Source organism: Neophocaena asiaeorientalis, unplaced genomic scaffold (genome assembly GCF_003031525.2).
Source record: "Neophocaena asiaeorientalis asiaeorientalis breed wild unplaced genomic scaffold, Neophocaena_asiaeorientalis_V1.1 scaffold40, whole genome shotgun sequence".
Classification (NCBI taxonomy): domain Eukaryota; kingdom Metazoa; phylum Chordata; class Mammalia; order Artiodactyla; family Phocoenidae; genus Neophocaena; species Neophocaena asiaeorientalis.
The window spans coordinates 11100714-11119901 of NW_020185335.1; the positions used below are offsets into that span (position 1 = coordinate 11100714).

At 42.1% G+C, this 19188-nt stretch overlaps 1 protein-coding gene across 1 annotated transcript in view; it reads left to right on the forward strand.

Annotated features, from left to right (window-relative positions):
* The window catches only part of CDH13 (cadherin 13), a 991194-nt gene that overhangs the window by 958846 nt on the left and 13160 nt on the right, over positions 1-19188 (forward strand). Inside the window, exon 11 of the mRNA XM_024735819.1 lies at positions 1056-1198. Coding sequence (XP_024591587.1) covers positions 1056-1198 — 143 coding nt within the window. The remainder of the gene's footprint in view (positions 1-1055; positions 1199-19188) is intronic.

A 19188-nucleotide genomic window follows, 5' to 3' on the forward strand; every position in this document is an offset into this window, starting at 1 on the left:
AGACGTGCAGGCTCAGTAGTTGTGGCGCATGGGCCTAGTTGCTCCGTGGCATGTGGGATCCTCCCAGACCAGGGCTCCAACCCGGGTCCCCTGCATCGGCAGGCAGATTCTCAACCACTGCACCACCAGGGAAGCCCCCTGACCTGATTTTTGTTTTGGTTTGTTTTTTATGTTTTTTTGCGGTACGCGGGCCTCTCACTGTTGTGGCCTCTCCCGTTGTGGAGCACAGGCTCCGGACGCGCAGGCTCAGCGGCCATGGCTCACGGGCCCAGCCACTCCGCGGCATGTGGGATCTTCCCGGACCAGGGCACGAACCCGTGTCCCCTGCATCGGCAGCTGGACTCTCAAAAACATTCACTCAGCAACTATCTATTGAGTGTTGTATATGTGCTAAGTAATGTTCTAGGAGCTGGGGTCATGACAGTGAACAGATATCCTTGCTCTTGAGGAACTTACATTTTTAGTGATATCTCTGTTCCATATGTTGATTCATACTCTTCTCTTTTCCTGACGTGTCTGTCCTCTCATCCTCTGACAATATCCCCCCATTCCTTCTGTCTTAGTTCAGATACTGCATCCTCTGTGAGGACCCCAGGGTTGCCCTCCATCAGAGATAATTACTTCTTCCTCCAAGCGTCCATGTGCCTTGCCTGTACCTTCATGACAGTACTTCTCCTGCCTAGTCTGCATACCAGATACATCCAAGATGTAAAAGCAGAAGAAAAAAAAAAAAAAAAGCTGGGCTTGGACTCAGGAGACAGGCTATGAACTCTGCCTCTATGAGAGCTGGGCAGATAAGAGCTCCTTCCTCCCAGGCTTGTCATGAGGAATAAAGGAGGTGCATGTACAAAATATTTAAAACAGAAAAGGCCCAGAGTTAATTAATGGTCGGTCATTACTTTCTGAATGAACAACTGTGCTATAATGATGTTTGTGGATTTGTATTAAGAATTATCTGGCAGCTACCCTGGGAGCTTGTGCCCAGTACTCCTTGAACATTTCTTGAATCTATTTTGAATGTAATCTGACGTCATTTGGGGATTTTTTTTTTTCAGGTATTCTGTTTACAAGGACCCAGCAGGCTGGCTGAATATCAACCCCATCAACGGGACTGTTGACACCACTGCTGTGCTGGACCGCGAGTCCCCATTCGTCCATAACAGCGTGTACACTGCCCTCTTCCTAGCAATCGACAGTGGTGAGTAATTTTTTAAATGCCAATAAGTGAATACTTTTCAGTTTTAAATATATTTTTACATTTCTTCTGATATACTTAAAGGTGTGCTTGGGAAGAATTAAATGTGGGTGGGGGGCAGGGAAAGCAAATGTGTAAACACACGTGAGTCAGTAAAATCCCCAAGTCCTGGAATTCCTGAGTCTTTGTCTAGTTAAGGGTCAGAGCAGTGAGCTCACTGTGCTCCGTCTCAAGTAGGCGCCAAGGCTAGGAAGCCACTTTGATGTCCTTCATCTTGGTGTCATGTTGTCATCTACAAGGAGGGTTTTTTTACCTAATGCAAGTTGAAAGGAAGTCCCAGAGGACATCACCGACCCTGACAACTGAATTGTTCCCTCAGCTTTTTTCCTTTTATGATACGCACCATGGAAAGACATCAGGTCCCCTCAGCTGGTAGCTTCATAAGCGTGGAACAATTGCTGTTCGTTCAAAAGCTAATAATGCAGTATCCACAACTCAGACTCTGTTCCAGACACTGGGGATACAGTCGTGAACAAACAAAAATCACTGTCCTCGTGCAGCTGACACAGTCACGGAGAACGGAAGGAAATTGAGTAAAATACATACTATTCATAAAAAAAAGAAAGTATACTATTGATGTATGAAACAGGAAAAAGATAGCAAATGAAAGGATGCTACAGTTTGAACCAGACAGCCGTGAGAGGCTCACTGAGGAAGTGACATTGAGCAAAAACATGAAGAAAGTGGGGATGGGGCCCCTGAAGCAATCTAAGGGAAGAGCAAGGAGGCTGGGGGCTGGAGCAGAGAGGGCAGTGGTACATGAAGGGGATGGGGATGCAGATCATGTAGGGTCACGTGGGCCTCTGTACAACCCTTGGCTTCTACTTTATGTTGAAATGGGTTACCATAGCCAAGTTCTGAGTACAGTTCAAAGTGCCGTGATCATTCTGCTCTGTTGAGATCAGATATAGGAGACAAGGACAGAAGTAGGGACACCTCTTAGGAGACTGAGGGCAACCTAGGAAGGATGGTGGCTTGGACCGGTAATAGAGTAGGGGATGAGAAGAGATCAGATTCTGGAGATACTCTATGTATTTCGGACACAGAGCTAACAGGATTTGCCATTGGCTGAGATGGGGGGAATCAGAGTCGGTTTCTGGGTATGTTAAGCTAAGATGTCTACTGTGTCAATCACACAAGAAGTTTTGCTCTCCCTGTAATTCCTAAAAGTCAGCTGTTCATAGCTGAAGATTCGGTTTTGAGTCCTATATATATATCAAAATGAATATTTTTATAGGGTTCTTTATATGTGCCTTCATTACCCAATAACGGGTGAACTAAGAATTCTTAGAGGCTGGGTACTTACACAAAACCAAGTAGGAGAACACGTGTCTAAGAAGTGAGTGATCAGTGTGGCACCCAGTAGGCAGAGTGGGTTTCACAGTAAAGTCAACCTTTGAGTCTGGCCTTGAAAGACAGGATTTGGATAAATGGCAGGGTCAGGAGGTCAGGGTATCTGAGGGCATAGAGCAGAGGAGTCAAAATTAAAAGGGAGTGTGGCATGGGAGGTAAGAAAAGGAAAGAGAAGGGTTACATCCACTGTGAGTACATATGTAGAAACCTATTTGGATGTATACCGGAAAGTCATATCTTCAAGACATCTCAAAATCTGGGCAAGTCATCTGATAGAGCAGGCACCCAAAGGATCCCATAAGTTCTTGAGGAGGAAACTGACATGATGAAATAGCACATGGACATTCATCAACAGAGAGCTGGACCAGACACTGTGCTTGGTCCTGGAGACTCAAAGATGAATAATACATTGTCCTTGTGCTCAGTGAGCTGACGAGTTACTTGGCAAGTTAGGCTAGCAAACAGAAGGTGGCAATACACTGTCACAGCTGTCCTACTGGAACTAAGCCCAGAGGAGCCCCTCATCCAGCCTCAGAGGTGGTCACGGGGAGCTTCTTGGTTGAGGGGATCTCTAAACCGAGTGATGAAGGATAGGTTGAGAAAAGGGAAGGCATTCTACTAGAAGCCTGAAAGAAGGTGGTTATGTGAGACACTTAAACATTGGTCGGCATTACTGGAGGCTCCATATTTACAGAGATAAGGTTACTAGGTCTTGTGTGGAATGCCCAGCTCTTATCACAGTGCCTGACTTAGAACAGGCACTCATGTATATGTGGAATAGGTCATAAAATAGATCATGAAACGCTCCATATGCTATGCCAAGGAGTTTGATTTGGTTATCAAACTCCTCGAGAATAAACGCTGTACTTTAGAAGGATAACCCCTGTGGCAGTGTAGAAAATCAATCAGATCATGATGAGACATGAGGCAAGGAGGCATTAGAAAGCTGTGCAGAAATCAAGGTAAGAGAAGCAGTGGAAGTCGTTTGGGTGGAGTGAGTCTGGAGCTGGGAAACATTGTAAGACATAGCAGGTATCTTAGTTGAAGGGGTCAAGGTATGCCTGTTGGCAACAGAAACAAACTAGAAAGGATGAATCTAGAAAACATTTGGATGGAAAAAACAAGGCTTTGAAAACAACCCATACTCAATATGAAAGAGAGAATGGCAATACGAACATTTCTAGTGAGAAATCTAGTCCATTAATAGAAATGGAACTGGTTTCAAAGGATTGTTCCCATGTTTTCCTTATGGGGTGGATGTTGAGATGATCCCATGAGACACTGCAACGTGGGCCTGAAATAGAGGCCAGGAGGTTTTACTCAGGGAGTCACAATGCAAGAGATTGTCGCCATCAGAACAGATACGTTTTGTGGAAGGAGTAGGTCTAGACAGGAGTGCTAAGGGCATCAACAGTGGAGGACAAAAAGCCAAGAATTTTAAAATGCTTTTCAAACAAAAAGTATCAGTTATAGATCAGCTAAAGTAATGATTTCAGAGTTCTCTACTACGGAAAAGTATCTGTACTTGTAGAGAAAATTCTCAGCTAAGAACACATGAAGGAAGTTTGAAACCCAGCAAATAGTTTAGTTACCATTGCCTTATAAAATATTTTATGCAATTATTCATCCAAAAAACTAGAAATGAAATACACTTTAATTTTTGCCGGAAACAGGAGTCTTCTCTCCAGGTGTGACAGGGCAAGCTGCTGATAGATTCTGAGGCTCAGTTTCTATAATACTTCTACAAAATGAGGAAGATAATTTCTACTTACGAGGTTGTAGCGAGAAAATGAAGTGCTGTGCCCTCTACACTCTCCATCAAAAGCAATATTAAATGTTCAGTAAATGTCAGTCCCACCCCAATGGGGTTATAGACAGGAAAGAATACAGCCAAGAATGGTCCTCAAGAAATAATGCAGTTTGAAATCTATTTCTTATCTAACTCTGTTAATACTAATATCAGACAAGGAAATCCAAATCTGATGTCACAGATGTTTCCAAAGGATAGAAATGTCCCTGAAGATGGAATGATGAATAAAAAACAAGTTGGCATTACTATATAGAATCATCATTAGAGATGATAGTCTTGAATAAGGCCCAAAAGACTTAGCGCAAAGAGAATAAATTTTCAAAGACCTCATAAATCAGAGTAACTTTTGTTTAAAGACTCGTTTTTGTCACTCACTGAAAACGTATCTCTAGATATTATGGTTAACCAGGAAAAACCAACAGTAAGTGCTGTTAGATCAAAGTTAATAGTACTAACTGATGGCTCAGTGTTATACAAAGTAAGCATTTGAGTTTATTAATTTTATAGAAATTCAATGTATTTGATGGAATGAAAGAATAAGGAATTATTGTCATACAACACGAGGGAAACTAAAGCAAAATAAATTGATTTTCTCCAAGCAAGGAGTCAACTCAGGAATTTATGCCAAAACATGTCAATAAAATATATGGCCGTGGGAACTTTATTGTAGGTTGTAGTAGACCAATGTCCCCACTGCAAAAGCTAGAAAAATCTGGATACATTACAAAAGTCTTAATTGTAAAGGCATCAGAGAGCTGCAGAAGCAATGAAGCCTAACTCAACTAAAAACTAAAATAGGAAAGAAGAAAGAACCATTCTAAAAAGAGTGTAGGGCCACCAGCCATTTTTTTCTCTCTGGGGCTGTTTTAGATTCTGGGTGAGGATCAGGCCTAACCCAGGCAGGGCCCAGGATGGAAAGAAAGAAATGAGAAACACTTGTAACGGTCATGTGGCTGGTGTGACAGAGTGAAAACCTGAGGGCTCTTAAGCACATGGTTATAAATAAATGCCTTTTAAAGGGCAGAATAATATCTCCTGGGGTCCCACTGAAACAAAGACCTAACAAAGCAAGCAAACTTACCTTAAACACACAGCCATTCTCTCTTTAAGACATTTGCCAGGTTTTGAAGGTATGAGGGATTGGAGGATGGGATGGCTGATGCTATAGACTGAATGTTTGTGTCTCCCCCAAAATTCACATGTTGAAATCTAATCCCCAGTGTGCTGGTATTTGGAGGTAGGGCCTTTGGGAGGTCCATGGGGATAGAAGCCTTCATGAACGGGATTAATTCCCTTATAGAAGAGATCCCAGAGACTTCCTTCACCACGTGAGGACACAGCACAAAGACTATATTGAAAACTACAAAACACTACTAAGAGTTTTTAATCCTGTGTAAATAGAGACCTATACCATATCCATGGATTAGGAGACTCAATGCTATTAAAATGTCAGTTCTCTCCAAATGGGCCTAAAGGATTCAATGCAATCCCAAGCAATATCCCAGGTTTTTGTTTTGAGAAGAAGGGGAAGAAACAGATTATAAAATTCATATGGAAATACAAGGGGCTAAAAATAGCCAAGGAAATCTTGAAGAATAAGTTGGAAGACTGACACTACCATATATCCAGACCTATTAGAAAACTGTAATAATTCAGGGACTTCCCTGGTGCTGCAGTGGTTAAGAATATGCCTGCCAGTGCAGGGGACACGGGTTCTAGCCCTGGTCCGGGAAGATCCCGCATGGTGCGGAGCAACTAAGGCCATGCACCACAACTACTGAAGTCCACACGCCTAGAGCCCATGCTCTGCAACAAGAGAAGCCACTGCAATGAGAAGCCCGTGCACCGCAACAAAGAGCAGCCCCCGGTTGCTGCAACTAGAGAAAGCCCGCATGCAAAAACAGAGACCCAACACAGCCAAAAATAATGAATAAATAAACAATTTTTTTAAAAAAAGAAAACTATAATAATTCAAACTGTGTGGTGTTTGCTCAAAGATAGAAAAAAATGGCCAATGAAATAGAATAGGGAGTTCAGAAACAGATCCACACATATACAGTCCCTGATTATGACAAGGACAACATGGTAGTGCAGATGAGAAAGCATGGTCTTTTCAATAAATAGTGCTGGGTTTCACACATATGAAAAGAATTATCCTGACCCCTCTCTTATACCATATATAATAACCAATTCTAAATATGTTACAGGTCAAAATGTGGAAGGTAAAATAATACATCTTTTAGAGAAAAACATATTAGAACATATTGATGTCCTTGGCATAGGCAAAGTTTTTTTAAACAGGACACAAAAGTACTAGCGACAAAAGGGAAAAAATGATATATTATATTAAAATTAAGAACTTCAGTTCATCAGATTATACCATCAAGAATGTAAAAAGGTAACCCACAAAGTAGGAGGTATTTATATTATAAAGGAATCCTACAATCTATATGCAAAAGGCACCACTCAAAGAGGAATGGCTAAGGGACTTGAACAGGTATTCACAACAGAGGATATACAAATGCCAATAAACTTATGAAGAGATGCTCAACTTCATGCATCAAGGAAATAAAAATTAAACTATCCAAATACAAACTAAAATACAAATTGATCAAGGAAATGCAATGAAATTCAATACTCAGCACACCTTCAAAATGACTGAAGTGAAAAGATGGAAGATGCCAAGTGTCGGCAAGGATATGAAATCGTTAGAACTCTCATATCCAGCCGCGAGAAGTGTAAACTGGTACAGCCACTCTGGAAACTGCAAGTATCAACAAAGGGTGAACATATGCATCCCCTATGATCCAGGAATTATGTGCCTAGCTGTACATCCAACGGGAAGTGTGTGTATCTGTTCACCAGAACCCCTCTGCCAGAATGTAAATAACAGCACTATTCATGATAGCTCAAAACTGGAAACTGTCCAAATGCCCAACAAAAGTAGAATAAATAAATGGTGGAACATTCACACAGTTGGGTCTGTACAGCGCTGAGAATGAATGACGTGCAGCTATTCACAGCAACACGAATGAATCTTGCAAACGTAACATTGAGCAAAAAGAAGGCTGAAGCAGAAGATTGCACATGGAATGATTCCATTTATATGAAGGTCAAATGGGCGAAACTAATCCATGCTTCCAGATTACGTTGTGGAAGGGCTCTTTTTTTAATTGAAGTATAGTTGATATACAATGTTGTAAATAACTATATATATAGCTAAAAAAGAATATATATATATTCTTTTTCAGATTCTTTTCCCTTGTAGGTCATTTCAAAATATTAAGTGTAGTTCCCTGTGTTATATAGTAAGTCCTTGTTGTTTATGTATTTCATATATGATAGTGTCTATCTGTTAATCCCAAACTCCTCATTTATCCCTCCCCTTGCTTTCCCCTTTCGTAACTATAAGTTTGTTTTCGATATCTGTAAGCCTCTTTCTGTTTTGTAAATAAGTTCATTTGTATCATTTTTTAAAATTAGATTCCACATATGAATGATATCATATGATGTTTGTCTTGCTCTGTCTGACTTCACTTAGTATGATAATCTCTAGGTCCATCCATGTTGCTGCAAATGGCATTATTTCATTCCTTTTTATGGCTGAGTAATACTCCTTTGTAAATATGTACCACATCTTCCTTATCCATTCATCTGTTGATGGACGTTTAGGTTGCTTCCATGTCCTGGCCACTGTAAATAGTGCTGCAATGAACATTGGGGTGCCATGTGTCTTTTCGAATTATGGTTTTCTCCAGATATATGCCTACAGTAGCTCTATTTTTAGTGTTTTAAGGAACTGTGGAGGAGTTTCTTGATCTTGTGTATACACTGGGCTAACTACATGGGTGTGTTCAGATTGTGAAGTTTCTTCAAGCTGTGTATTTGTGGAAACATGAAAGTTTCTATATTTCAATACAACTTAAGAAAAAATATATATATGGCTACACAGGGAGCGTGTCCCTGGTCCACTGTGCCTTCCCCAGGAGGCTGTGACCATTCATGTGCTCTCTAAGTATCTGTTACCCTAAAGCTAGACTTTCAGCATCTTGTCATTCTAAGGAAGGACAGTCCCCAGCTGCTGGGGGTGGGCGGGTGGCAGACTGCCAACAGGGGTGAATGACAGGATGTCTGCAGAGAGAACAAGGTGAAGCATGCGCTCTGCAGTCCCTGCAACACTTGGCAAAAAGCGAAGTGACCCCATCATAGCTGCTACACACAGCTCTACTTATTCAGTTCAGAATAGTGGTGAGGCAGTGCAGAAAGAGAATATACTTTTTAGGTGCCTCTTAGAGACTAGAAACTGTGATATCAGAATGGAGGAATGTAAAAAAAATAGTCAGATACAGGGCTGGAAATCTGTTCTGAGTTAATAGAAATTAAAAATTCTTTGGACCTGTTTGCTTGTGGGGGGGCCCCAAAGCAAGTCTATATAGATTCCAGAATCGCGCTTCACAGTAATATTGATAATGCCCGGGTTATGGATGATTCGGGGAGGGAAAGACACTAATCACTCCCTACAGATAGAGGCTAGGTTGTAACCCACAGCACTCTCAAGGATGTACAAGGCACTTTTCGTAAACTGTCATCGGTTTTAATGAGCTATAAATTACCTAACAACATTGTTTTATTATAAGCGAAATGCTTTTGTTTTGCTAAAGCAGCAATGGCTGTGGTTGAATGATTGGCACAGTAAAGCCTTTCATCCTACAGATGATATGGTGTGACTTTCCGTGTTGGCGAGCAGTTTACCTTTAGAAACGATTATCATCACTTATCTTATGTGGTCCAGATTAGTGCCTTCAGAGTACAGGAACTCCTTCATTAAAGACTTAAACGAACACAGAATTTCTGGCATATGTTAAGAAAGGGGAAAAAAAAAATGACTGTTAAGGAAAATACCAAGATGGAGAGACGACATTCAGGAATGCAGTCAGGTGACATCCCTTTGGGGATGTGCTGACAGGGGTGCAAAGCAGCAGCAATTAGCACCGGGCAAATCCCAGTGTGATTATCGTTGCTGCTCAGGTAATCGCCAGAAAGGTCAAGTGTTAGCCTCACTGTCTTATGTGGGCCGAAAACTGCCACAAGCAGTTTCTTGTAAGAGTTCTGGAATCCCACTGGAGATGGCCATGGGCAAGAAGGCATAGCCGGCTGGTGCTTCTTGGCTTACTGCCTCCTGCTCAGGATTCTGTCAGGCTGGTCTTCCTACCCCCTTCTCACCTGTAACCTCATCTTTCACTCCTCCTCCTGTTCTGAAATTGTGTAGGGTTCAGCGTTCCATGATTGTTATTGAATGGCTCTTATGCCCTCAGAGAAGTTCTAAATTGTGACTCCAAATGCCAAAGACACATACTCTGCTTCAGGAAGTTCAAGTGCCCTTGCTCCCAGCACCCAGGCTATGCAGCGAGTTTAAAGAAAAAAGAAAAAAATTCTCTCTCTTCGTTCTTACTAAGGCTTGGTGCGTACGAAATAGTTTGAACCAGGAAACGCGTGCTGTCTCTAGCATCCATATGAAGGCTTTATGCAACTGTCAAGCGTCACATCCCCATCTATTTTCACTGAAAGGAACGAGGGAAGGATGATAGCATAAAAACAAGCCCGGCTATCGCTAAATTTGGCGGCATGTTTTCATAACTTAGCAACTTGTGTAAAGTATGTTTGAGTCTGTCAGTGGAAAATGTGCTGTGGGTTACCAAGAAGACCCAGATAGAGAACCAAGCATAATAGCTGTAAAATTAAAATGGAATAGACCAAGATAATGATTTTTCATAAGCTAAGATATCTCAGGTCCTCACCTGTCTTTTCCTTCAGTCTCCTATATAATAGACGTTCTGATAACGCAAAGTGATTCTAAATTGAAATATTGTGCAAAATACTTTTAAATTGATTAAAAGAGAAAAAAAGTTATTCGGCCCCATAGTGAAATGACCACTAAACCACAGGATAACAACGGCCCCCAAACTGGGGATGACAGGGACCTGAACTTCAAAAAGATGCCTCTTTGTGTAGATCAACCAAGACTGCTTAGGGGATGTAGTCAAATTACTTAGATTAATTCTACTTAAAAGATGCTAGTTTGGATAAAATCAAGCCATTAGTTATGATGGCAACCCAATTAAGCCAGTTTAACACCCCTTATCTCAGCTGTTATAGTAATTGAGGAAGAAAAATAAATTGAAGGCCCAGTGATCACTCCTTGTTATTTCAAGTACCAGTAAAATATCAATCACGCTGAGAATACTAGCTACAATTTTGTCACTGACAAAATGGCCCGATAAAAGAGCTCTTGAGATCTGGTAATAGAAAGGCTGTGATCAGAGCCATCTGTAGGCAGCAAGTACACTCCACAGAGAGACTGGGGCCTGGTGCTCTGCTAACCCTCGGAATGGGCCAGCTCCCCAACTTCACTGTGCCACCATCAGTGTGAGACTTAGGCCCTCTCAGCCTGTTTCCCCACCTGCAGAGTGAGGATAACGCCACCTGCCCTGCTGCGTTGTTACAAGGATGGGAAATCAGGAATGCAAAATTCCTGGTGCTTTGTAAGGACTTTAATGTTGTAAAACTTAAATATTTAAGTCAACCCACTTGAGCTGAGTTATGGACTGATTTTTCTAAACTTTTCATTGCAGAATCAACAGTGTCTGAAGCAAACTATGACATGCCATCTGGCGACCACCCTCGTGGTGGTCTGAGCATTTTTCTAGAGCAGGGATGGGCTGCAGAGCCCTCCACTCGGAGTAGGGCTCTGAATCAGAGAATTAGCCAGAAAATGCCACCCTCGACATCCATTCACGGAGCTTGCTTCTGTCTGAGTGGGGAGACTTAAGCCACCCTTCATCTACCTGACAGCAGGGCATTTCCATGCTGACCAGCCAAATCAACCATCTTAAACATAATGTTTTCAAACGTTATTGGGGAGAAAAGCTGACTTGGGCATTAAAATACCGTCTGCAATGCCCATCTACGCCAGCTCAGTTCATCGTGCCGAGGGGTCTCTTAGCTTGTACTCCTTGGTATTCCCTCTTCCCCAGCTTGGGTAATAGCATCACCACCTGCACGGTCCCCAAGCTGGAACCCCATCCCCACTGAGGCTCCTGCCCCATCGCTCCCAGTCCAGCTCTCACTGTCTATCCAGCCCCCTGAATCCAGCCTCTGCTCTTGCACCCTGGCTGCCCTCACCTCATCCCCCATCGTCAGTCCGCGTTACTGCACTGGCCGCCCAGCTGGTCCTCCTGTGCCCTCTCTCCTCACTCAAGCCCTCTCCTTTCCCTGCCTCCAGCATCCCCTGCTCTTAACAACGCCAGCATCCTGCTTAAAAGTCTACGAAAACTTATTCCCACAAAATAGTCACACGATTCCCTCTGTCTAGAACAACCTTCTCCAGCTACACAAAGTTTTCTCGCTTCTAAGCCACATCTTCATGGAGCCTTTGGAACTGTCCCCAGACAGTTAATTATTCCATGTCACAAGCTCCCGTGACATTTTATCCTCACGTCTCTTCCCGCACTTAAAGTGCTATCCTCAAAAAAAACCAAAAAAAACCAAAAAAAGTGCTATCTTGCATCTGTTTACGTATCTGTTCCTGCCACACTGCTAACATTTCAAGAACAGACACCCTGTATGGTTGATTTTTGTGCATATCCAGTAAGACACAGGGCAGAGCCCCAATAAATAATTATTGGCTGAATGAATAAAATAAAACTGTCATGTTTAAACATGGCCTTCAAATCAACTATTCCCCTACTTTGGCCTTTTCTTTGAAGTCCGTAAAATGGAAACAAAAAAAGCCAAAAGGTGGACTTTTTTTTTAAACCGTTCAGGTTTCAGATTATTTCTCCTCCAGAAGAATTTTTGAGTCTGAATTATGTGAATAATTGCCTCAGCTCTACATCGAGTATCACCCGTGGAAACCTGGCATAGTTTGCAAATCTATTTTCTACCAGGTTTTTGGTTGGTTTACTATTAAATGTTTTCAAAATATAAAATGATATTGGTAAGATCTCTATTAACAAAGCAATAAAAAATGCTTATGAATTAAAATACGACGAGATTCTTGGCTTACAGGGCACATGCCAAAAAAAAATTTAAAAATCTGTAAAATACTGATCCTGCAAACCATAGTAAATAGAACACAGGGATGAACTAAGCAATACGAAGGGGGACCATACAGAGAAGAATCCTGGTTCACTCCCATTTCTGAGCAAAGGTAAAGATAGCTTAGAGCCCTGTTCACATGAAATAAGAAGTGTGACATTTATTTGCTCACAGCTGCTTAGCTAAGGTTCAACAGATGCCCAGAACTGCGGAAGGAACTTGTGGGGAGTAGCTTGCCCCACCCAAGCATTCTGCCCTGACAGACAAGCCTCAGAATCTAGCAGGGGTGCCCAGCCTTCAGTCAGGGGCCACATCTGAACTGTGGTTACTCATGAATTGGCCCGTCCTCCTGATTTCCCTCCCAGAGTGTAGGCCTCAGGCTTTCCTAAGGCACCCAGCTGAGGTCTCCCTCCTTGTTCCTGGTGTGGACTCCCTACTCTGAGCCCCAGTTCCACAGACCCCATCCCACACACACCCTTGTTTCTGCCCTAGGTGGGGGAAAGGAGGACACTTTCTCAGAATAGAAGGAAACGTATGGAAATATAAACACATATGATTACATGCATGGAAAGAGCAACACATCCTTAGCTTTTTCAAATCAACCTAAATTAATTCAAAACTCAACCAGGGGAGTGTAGGCTTTTTGAGCGTGAGCCACCCATTCTCCTTGTGTGGCAACTTATGATAAACACTGCATTTTCCTTCACCACACACACTCACAAACACCTACCAGGTAGGTAGCTACCAGGTACCTATTATAATAGGATGATGCCGGAGAACAGTCCCGATGCTCAGAGCCCGTGGAGCTCAGAAATGAGCTTCCCGTCTTTCCCTCCTCTCACTTTCTCTTCCTGCATTTTATTCTTCAAGCAGGCAGCCTCACTGTGGACACTATTCCCCATACAAAATTCACGATTCCCAAGGTAAGACACATGCTACACGCCTCTAGGCCCAGTGACTAGAAAAACTTACTACCTTCCTTTACTTCTCAGAGCTAGCTTCTGAAAGTTCTCGCTGAGATTCAACCTTCTCTGCATATGAAGCCAGCCCAGCCAAACGTGGAAAGACCAGGGACCCTATTCTTCCAAGGGGACTCTCTTGAGGAGATGCACTGGGGTCCTATCTTACTAGTCTAGGGACATTGTAGCATGTGAAAATCTGGTCCCTGTATGCACATGTTCACAGCAGCATTATTCGTAACAGACAAAAAGTAGAAACAACCCAAATGTCCGTTAGCTAGTGAATGGATAAACAAAATGTGGTCCATCAGCTGAATGGAATATGATCCAGCTATAAAAAGGAGTGAAGTACTGATGCTTGCTGTAACATGGATGAACCTCAAAAACATCACGCTGAGTGAACAAAGCTGGACACAAAAGGCTACGTTGTATGATGCCATTTATAGAAACGTGCAGAAGACACAAACCTATAGAAAAAGAAAGTAGATTAGTGGTTGTCTAGTACTGGAAGTAGGTATGAAGAGTCAGTACAAATGGGCCCGAGCTTTCTTTTTGGGGTGATGGAAATGTTCTAAAATTAGATGGTGGTAGTAGTTGCAGAACGCTGTGAATTTACTGAATATCAATTCATTGTAAAAACAATTAGAGGAAAGAAAGAGGAATTGGAAAAAAATATTTTTAAGCCCTGTATAGCTTTTGAGTTTACATTTCTGTTTCTGATTATTATGGTAATCATGGTTATTATTAAAGGAGACTGAAAGGAGAAAAGTATTATTTTAATGTTAATTCCCTGGAGAGAGAATCATTATTTAGGCTTTGATATATTTCTTTCTAATCTTTTTCCTAATCATAGATATCTTTTAATTAGAATCACACTGTTTTTGTCTGTTATATCATGCACATCATATATATGTGTGTGTGTGTATATATATATATATATATGTAAATATATATCTTCTGAATAATGGAACATATCAGAAAATTTCAGTGTTTTTTTGGCTAAGTGGAAATCCTGTTTGGTCAGGGTTCTGAATAAAATAACATTCCCATAATTAAAAAAACAAGCAAACAAACAAAAAAAACCTGGCCCTGCTTCTCATTACATCCACCCACAGCATCAAAGCAGTGCCAGGAGACCCACGTGTGACATGTTTCCTTGGGTACAGGCCTTAGCTCCGCCCACCTTCCACAAAAAGCAATGTATTGTTGGTCACTTAAGTAACGAAAGCACAGAGATTGTTTTTTACCCTTTCTACCAATACTTGATTTGATGCCAACCACAAGCAGCAAAATACCTAAACTTTGAGCTCCACGGATGAGTCTGGCACAGATGGTGGGTTGTGCTACAATCACCAATCATTCCACTCCCTTGCTAGAGCTCCCAAAGTGTGCATGGCATGGGAACACTGTGTCTTATAGGCCACAGCCCTCAAACAGGTGACACACCACCAATGCTACAGAGCCTTGGACAAGTTACTTAATCTTTCTGAACCCCAGTTTCCTCTTCTGAAAAAATGACGGAAAATTGGAAGGTAGAACCCCACGGGCTCAAAACAGCAACCTCTCTGGTTTGCTTGAACTTTTCTTACTCTGATTTACAGCGGGGGTTCAGCTTCTCTCCATAAATGCTCACTTTCATTAGTTACATGATCCTCCTTCTCTTAGAAAACGCACAGCTCTGCCCCCAAATAAACCTAGAACGCAGAAGTCCAAGCATCAAATGCTGAACCAACCAGACTGAGGGTTTGGCCGGGACAGCTGGCACTGAGCACAGGACACCAACTCGACCGTCTCATGAGGAAGTTACCACCACCACAGTGAAGAAGTACAAGTTAAATTGTCTTGGTTCAAAATCAAGCGGCAGGATCAATTTGTTCCTGTCCTGATCAATGCGTGAGGTATTACAAGCTGTCAGTGCCGAGTGGGAACGACGAATCCAGAACTGGGAGCAAGCAGTGGTCCAGAGCACAACGTCACGATGTCAGAGCATCTCTGTGGTCTTCAAGGCGCAGTCCCCTTGATGGAACAGATTCACTCATTCAGATCCAGGAAAGAAAATGGTGACCGTTTCACCCATGTCAAGCCATTGTTTGGCAGCATGAAAGCTTGAAACAAAATGAATGACCCACCAAGATTTGAAGGCTGTGGGGAGGAAGAGAGAGTTGTCATTTAACGGGGGCAGAGTTTCAGGTGGGGAAGATGAAAAAGTTCTCAAGATGGATAGTGGTGATGGTTGCACAGTGGGGATGTACTCAATGCCATTGAACTGTACACTTAAAAATGGTTAAAATGGGACTTCCCTGGTGGCACAGTGGTTAAGAATCCGCCTGCCAATGCAGGGAACACCGGTTCGAGCCCTGGTGTGGGAAGATCCCACATGCCACGGAGCAACTAAGCCCGTGCGCCACAACTACTGAGCTTGTGCTCTAGAGCCTGTGAGCCACAACTACTGAGCCCACGTACCTAGAGCCCGTGCTCCACAACAAGAGAAGCCACCGCAATGAGAAGCCCACGCACCGCAACGAAGAGTAGCCCCGCTCGCTGCAACTAGAGGAGACCCAGTGCAACCAAAAATAAATTAATTAATTTTGTAAACGGTTAATATGGTAAATATTATATATATATGTTACCACAATAAAAAGTAGCTCATAAGAAAAAGATACAAAAAATAATAACCCCAAATCATGGTTTAGGAATTTTAGTTTGCTTTCATGGTTGAAATGAGAGCCTGTAAGAATCAAGCTACACAGTGCAAGTTCAGACATAGAAAGCAAAGTTTAACCCTTGCTCTAGAGAAGGAGGCCTGAGACTCACGGAGTTTATCTGAGCCCGTCCTCAAACTCTCTGACCTCAGCCTCACAACAACTAAAACCAGGGTGTTTTAGATCAGCAGCTCTGAACATGCTCAGAGCCCAGGCTGCACTTCCAGTACTCCCAGTGACTGCGGACCCCTCGGTGTGAACGGACATGCATTTCCCTGGAGGCAGGACCATGACCTTCATCAGATTCCCAAAGGGGAACCCACCTCCCGTTCAATTTAAGACCCACTGACAGGAGTGGTTCATCTCTCGGGACCCTTCCCTCTCCTGACACTCTAAACACAGAAGCCCTTGCAGAGACAAGCAATCCCTCCACAGGTTGCGAGGTGGGACTTTCTCTGAGCCTTAATGTGTCCTCCGGGAATGCGGCCCTGGGTTCCTCTGAGGAGCTGCCCGGAGGAGCAAGTGCAGGTCTAGCTCCATATCCCTTTGGAGCTAGGAGTGGGCCCTTGGGAGCTTGGGGTTGCTGGTGGAAAGGGGGAGAGGAGGGCCGTGGGACTTTTGCTGAGTGCCAGGGAATACCTAGAAGCTCCAGTATTTCCTGGGCCTCCGGAACTATTGGAGCCAAAGAGTTCGTGAGGAACCGTTACATATTGAATCACATTTCATTTTGGATGGTGATTTTTTTTCCACCCTGTGCATATAAACTGGGAGAGGCTTTCCTTGAGGATTTTGAGAATCAAGTCTTTACCTTCTCAACAAAAGAAAAACAAGCTCATTTTACTTGACTTCAGAAAAAGACATCACCATCCTGGCCTGGGAATAACACACGGGGAACTGAAGACAGTAGTATAATTAAGTTCACGAAAGGCCAATTCTTATGACCATATTTCAAATACTCATAATGCCTTCTCATCCATTGTACCAAATGACTTCATATTATATTCAGAGTGAAAAAATTATAATGGATTCCTCTGAGATATTCAATTAGTTCCATAAAAAGAGAAAAATATTTTTTCAGTAAAGAAATTCAACCAAATTACTAAAGCTGACAGTGAAAAACCAAATTCAAAGTAATTATGCATTTCCTTTGAGTTCTTGCGCTAACAAAAGTTGATGGTCTGCCACCATTAGAAGTAGCCATCCTTCTGATGATTAATTACATTTGTGTTCCTATTTTAGCAGATACTTATTTGAATGTTTACTCTAGAACTGTCTTTGGGTGTTAATGTATTTAAATTTCCACCAGCCCCACTAAAGAGTATCTGTTCCCCAGATGCAGAGACATAGAGAACAGGCTTGTGGTTGCCAGGGCTGGGGGGGTGGGGAAGAGAAGGAGTGGGAGTTTGGGATGAGCAGATGCAAACTATACAGAATGGATAGACAACAAGGTCCTACTGTAGAGCGCAGGGAACCATATTCAAAATTCTGTGAGAAACCACAATGGAAAAGAATGTGAAAGAGAATGTATACATATGTATAACTGAATCACTTTGCTGTACAGCAGAAATTAATACAACATTGTAAATCAACTATACTTCAATTAAAAATTAAAAAAAAAATTTTAAGAGTATCTGTTCTCATGCTTCATGAACCACTGATCAGCTTCCTTCAAGCTTGTTTCTTCCCCACTAATGGAAATCACTCCCAAATAAGTCACCAGTCAATATCAAAAAAATGAACAACCCAATCCAGAAATGGGCAGAGGACCTAAATAGACATTTCTCCAAAGAAGACATACAGGTTGCCAACAAACACATGAAAGGATGCTCAACATCACTAATCATTAGAGAAATGCAAATCAAAACCACAATGAGGTATCACCTCACACCGGTCAGAATGACCATCGTCAAAAAATCTACAAACAACAAATGCTGGAGAGGGTGTGGAGAAAAGGGTACCCTCTTGCACTGCTGGTGCGAATGTAAACTGATACAGCCACTATGGAGAACAGCATGGAGGTTCCTTAAAAAACTAAAAATAGAACTACCATATGACCCAGCAATCCCACTACTGGGCATATACCCTGAGAAAACCATAATTCAAAAAGTCACATGCACCCCAATGTTTATTGCAGCACTATTTACAATAGCCACGACATGGAAGCAACTTAAGTGTCCATCGACAGATGAATGGATAAAGACGATGTGGCACATGTATACAATGGAATATTACTCAGCCATAAAAAGAAATGAAATTGAGTTATTTGTAGTGAGGTGGATGGACCTAGAGTCTGTCATACAGAGTGAAGTAAGTCAGAAACAGAAAAACAAATACCATATGCTAACACATATATATGGCATCTAAAAAAAAAAAAAAAAGGTTCTTATGAATCTAGGGGCTGGACAGGAATAAAAACGCAGATGTAGAGAATGGACTTCAGGACATGGTGGGGTGGGAAAGGGAAGCTGGGATGAAGTGAGAGAGTGGCATGGACATATATACACTACCAAATGTAAAATAGATGACTTAGTATGATAATCTAAGTGCAATCCCACTCCTGGGCATATATCTGGAGAAGACTATAATTCAGAAAAATACATGCACCCCTATGTTCATAGCAGCACTATTTACAATAGCCAAGACATGGAAGCAACCTACGTGTCCCTCAACAGATGAATGGATATCAGGGGGAAAACATCAGTTTTTACTTTTTAATATTGTATCCAAGTAATATTAAGTTTCACTTAGAAGTGAATATATGCATGCAGGATACTTTCCATTTTGCTTCAGTAACCCATGATTATTCAAAACCTAATGAATTGATGTCAGACTCCAGTTAATATGACAATGTAGGAAAGTACTGTCTCCCGCTATGGGTATAGGCCTCTAGAAATTAATAACTGGGGAAAAAACGGTCATGAAATCACATATAGGCATTCAACAAAAAAAAAGATCAAATCTCTTTTCTCTCTCGCTAAGGGCATATGTCTCAAACAGGTTTCTTCGTATCTG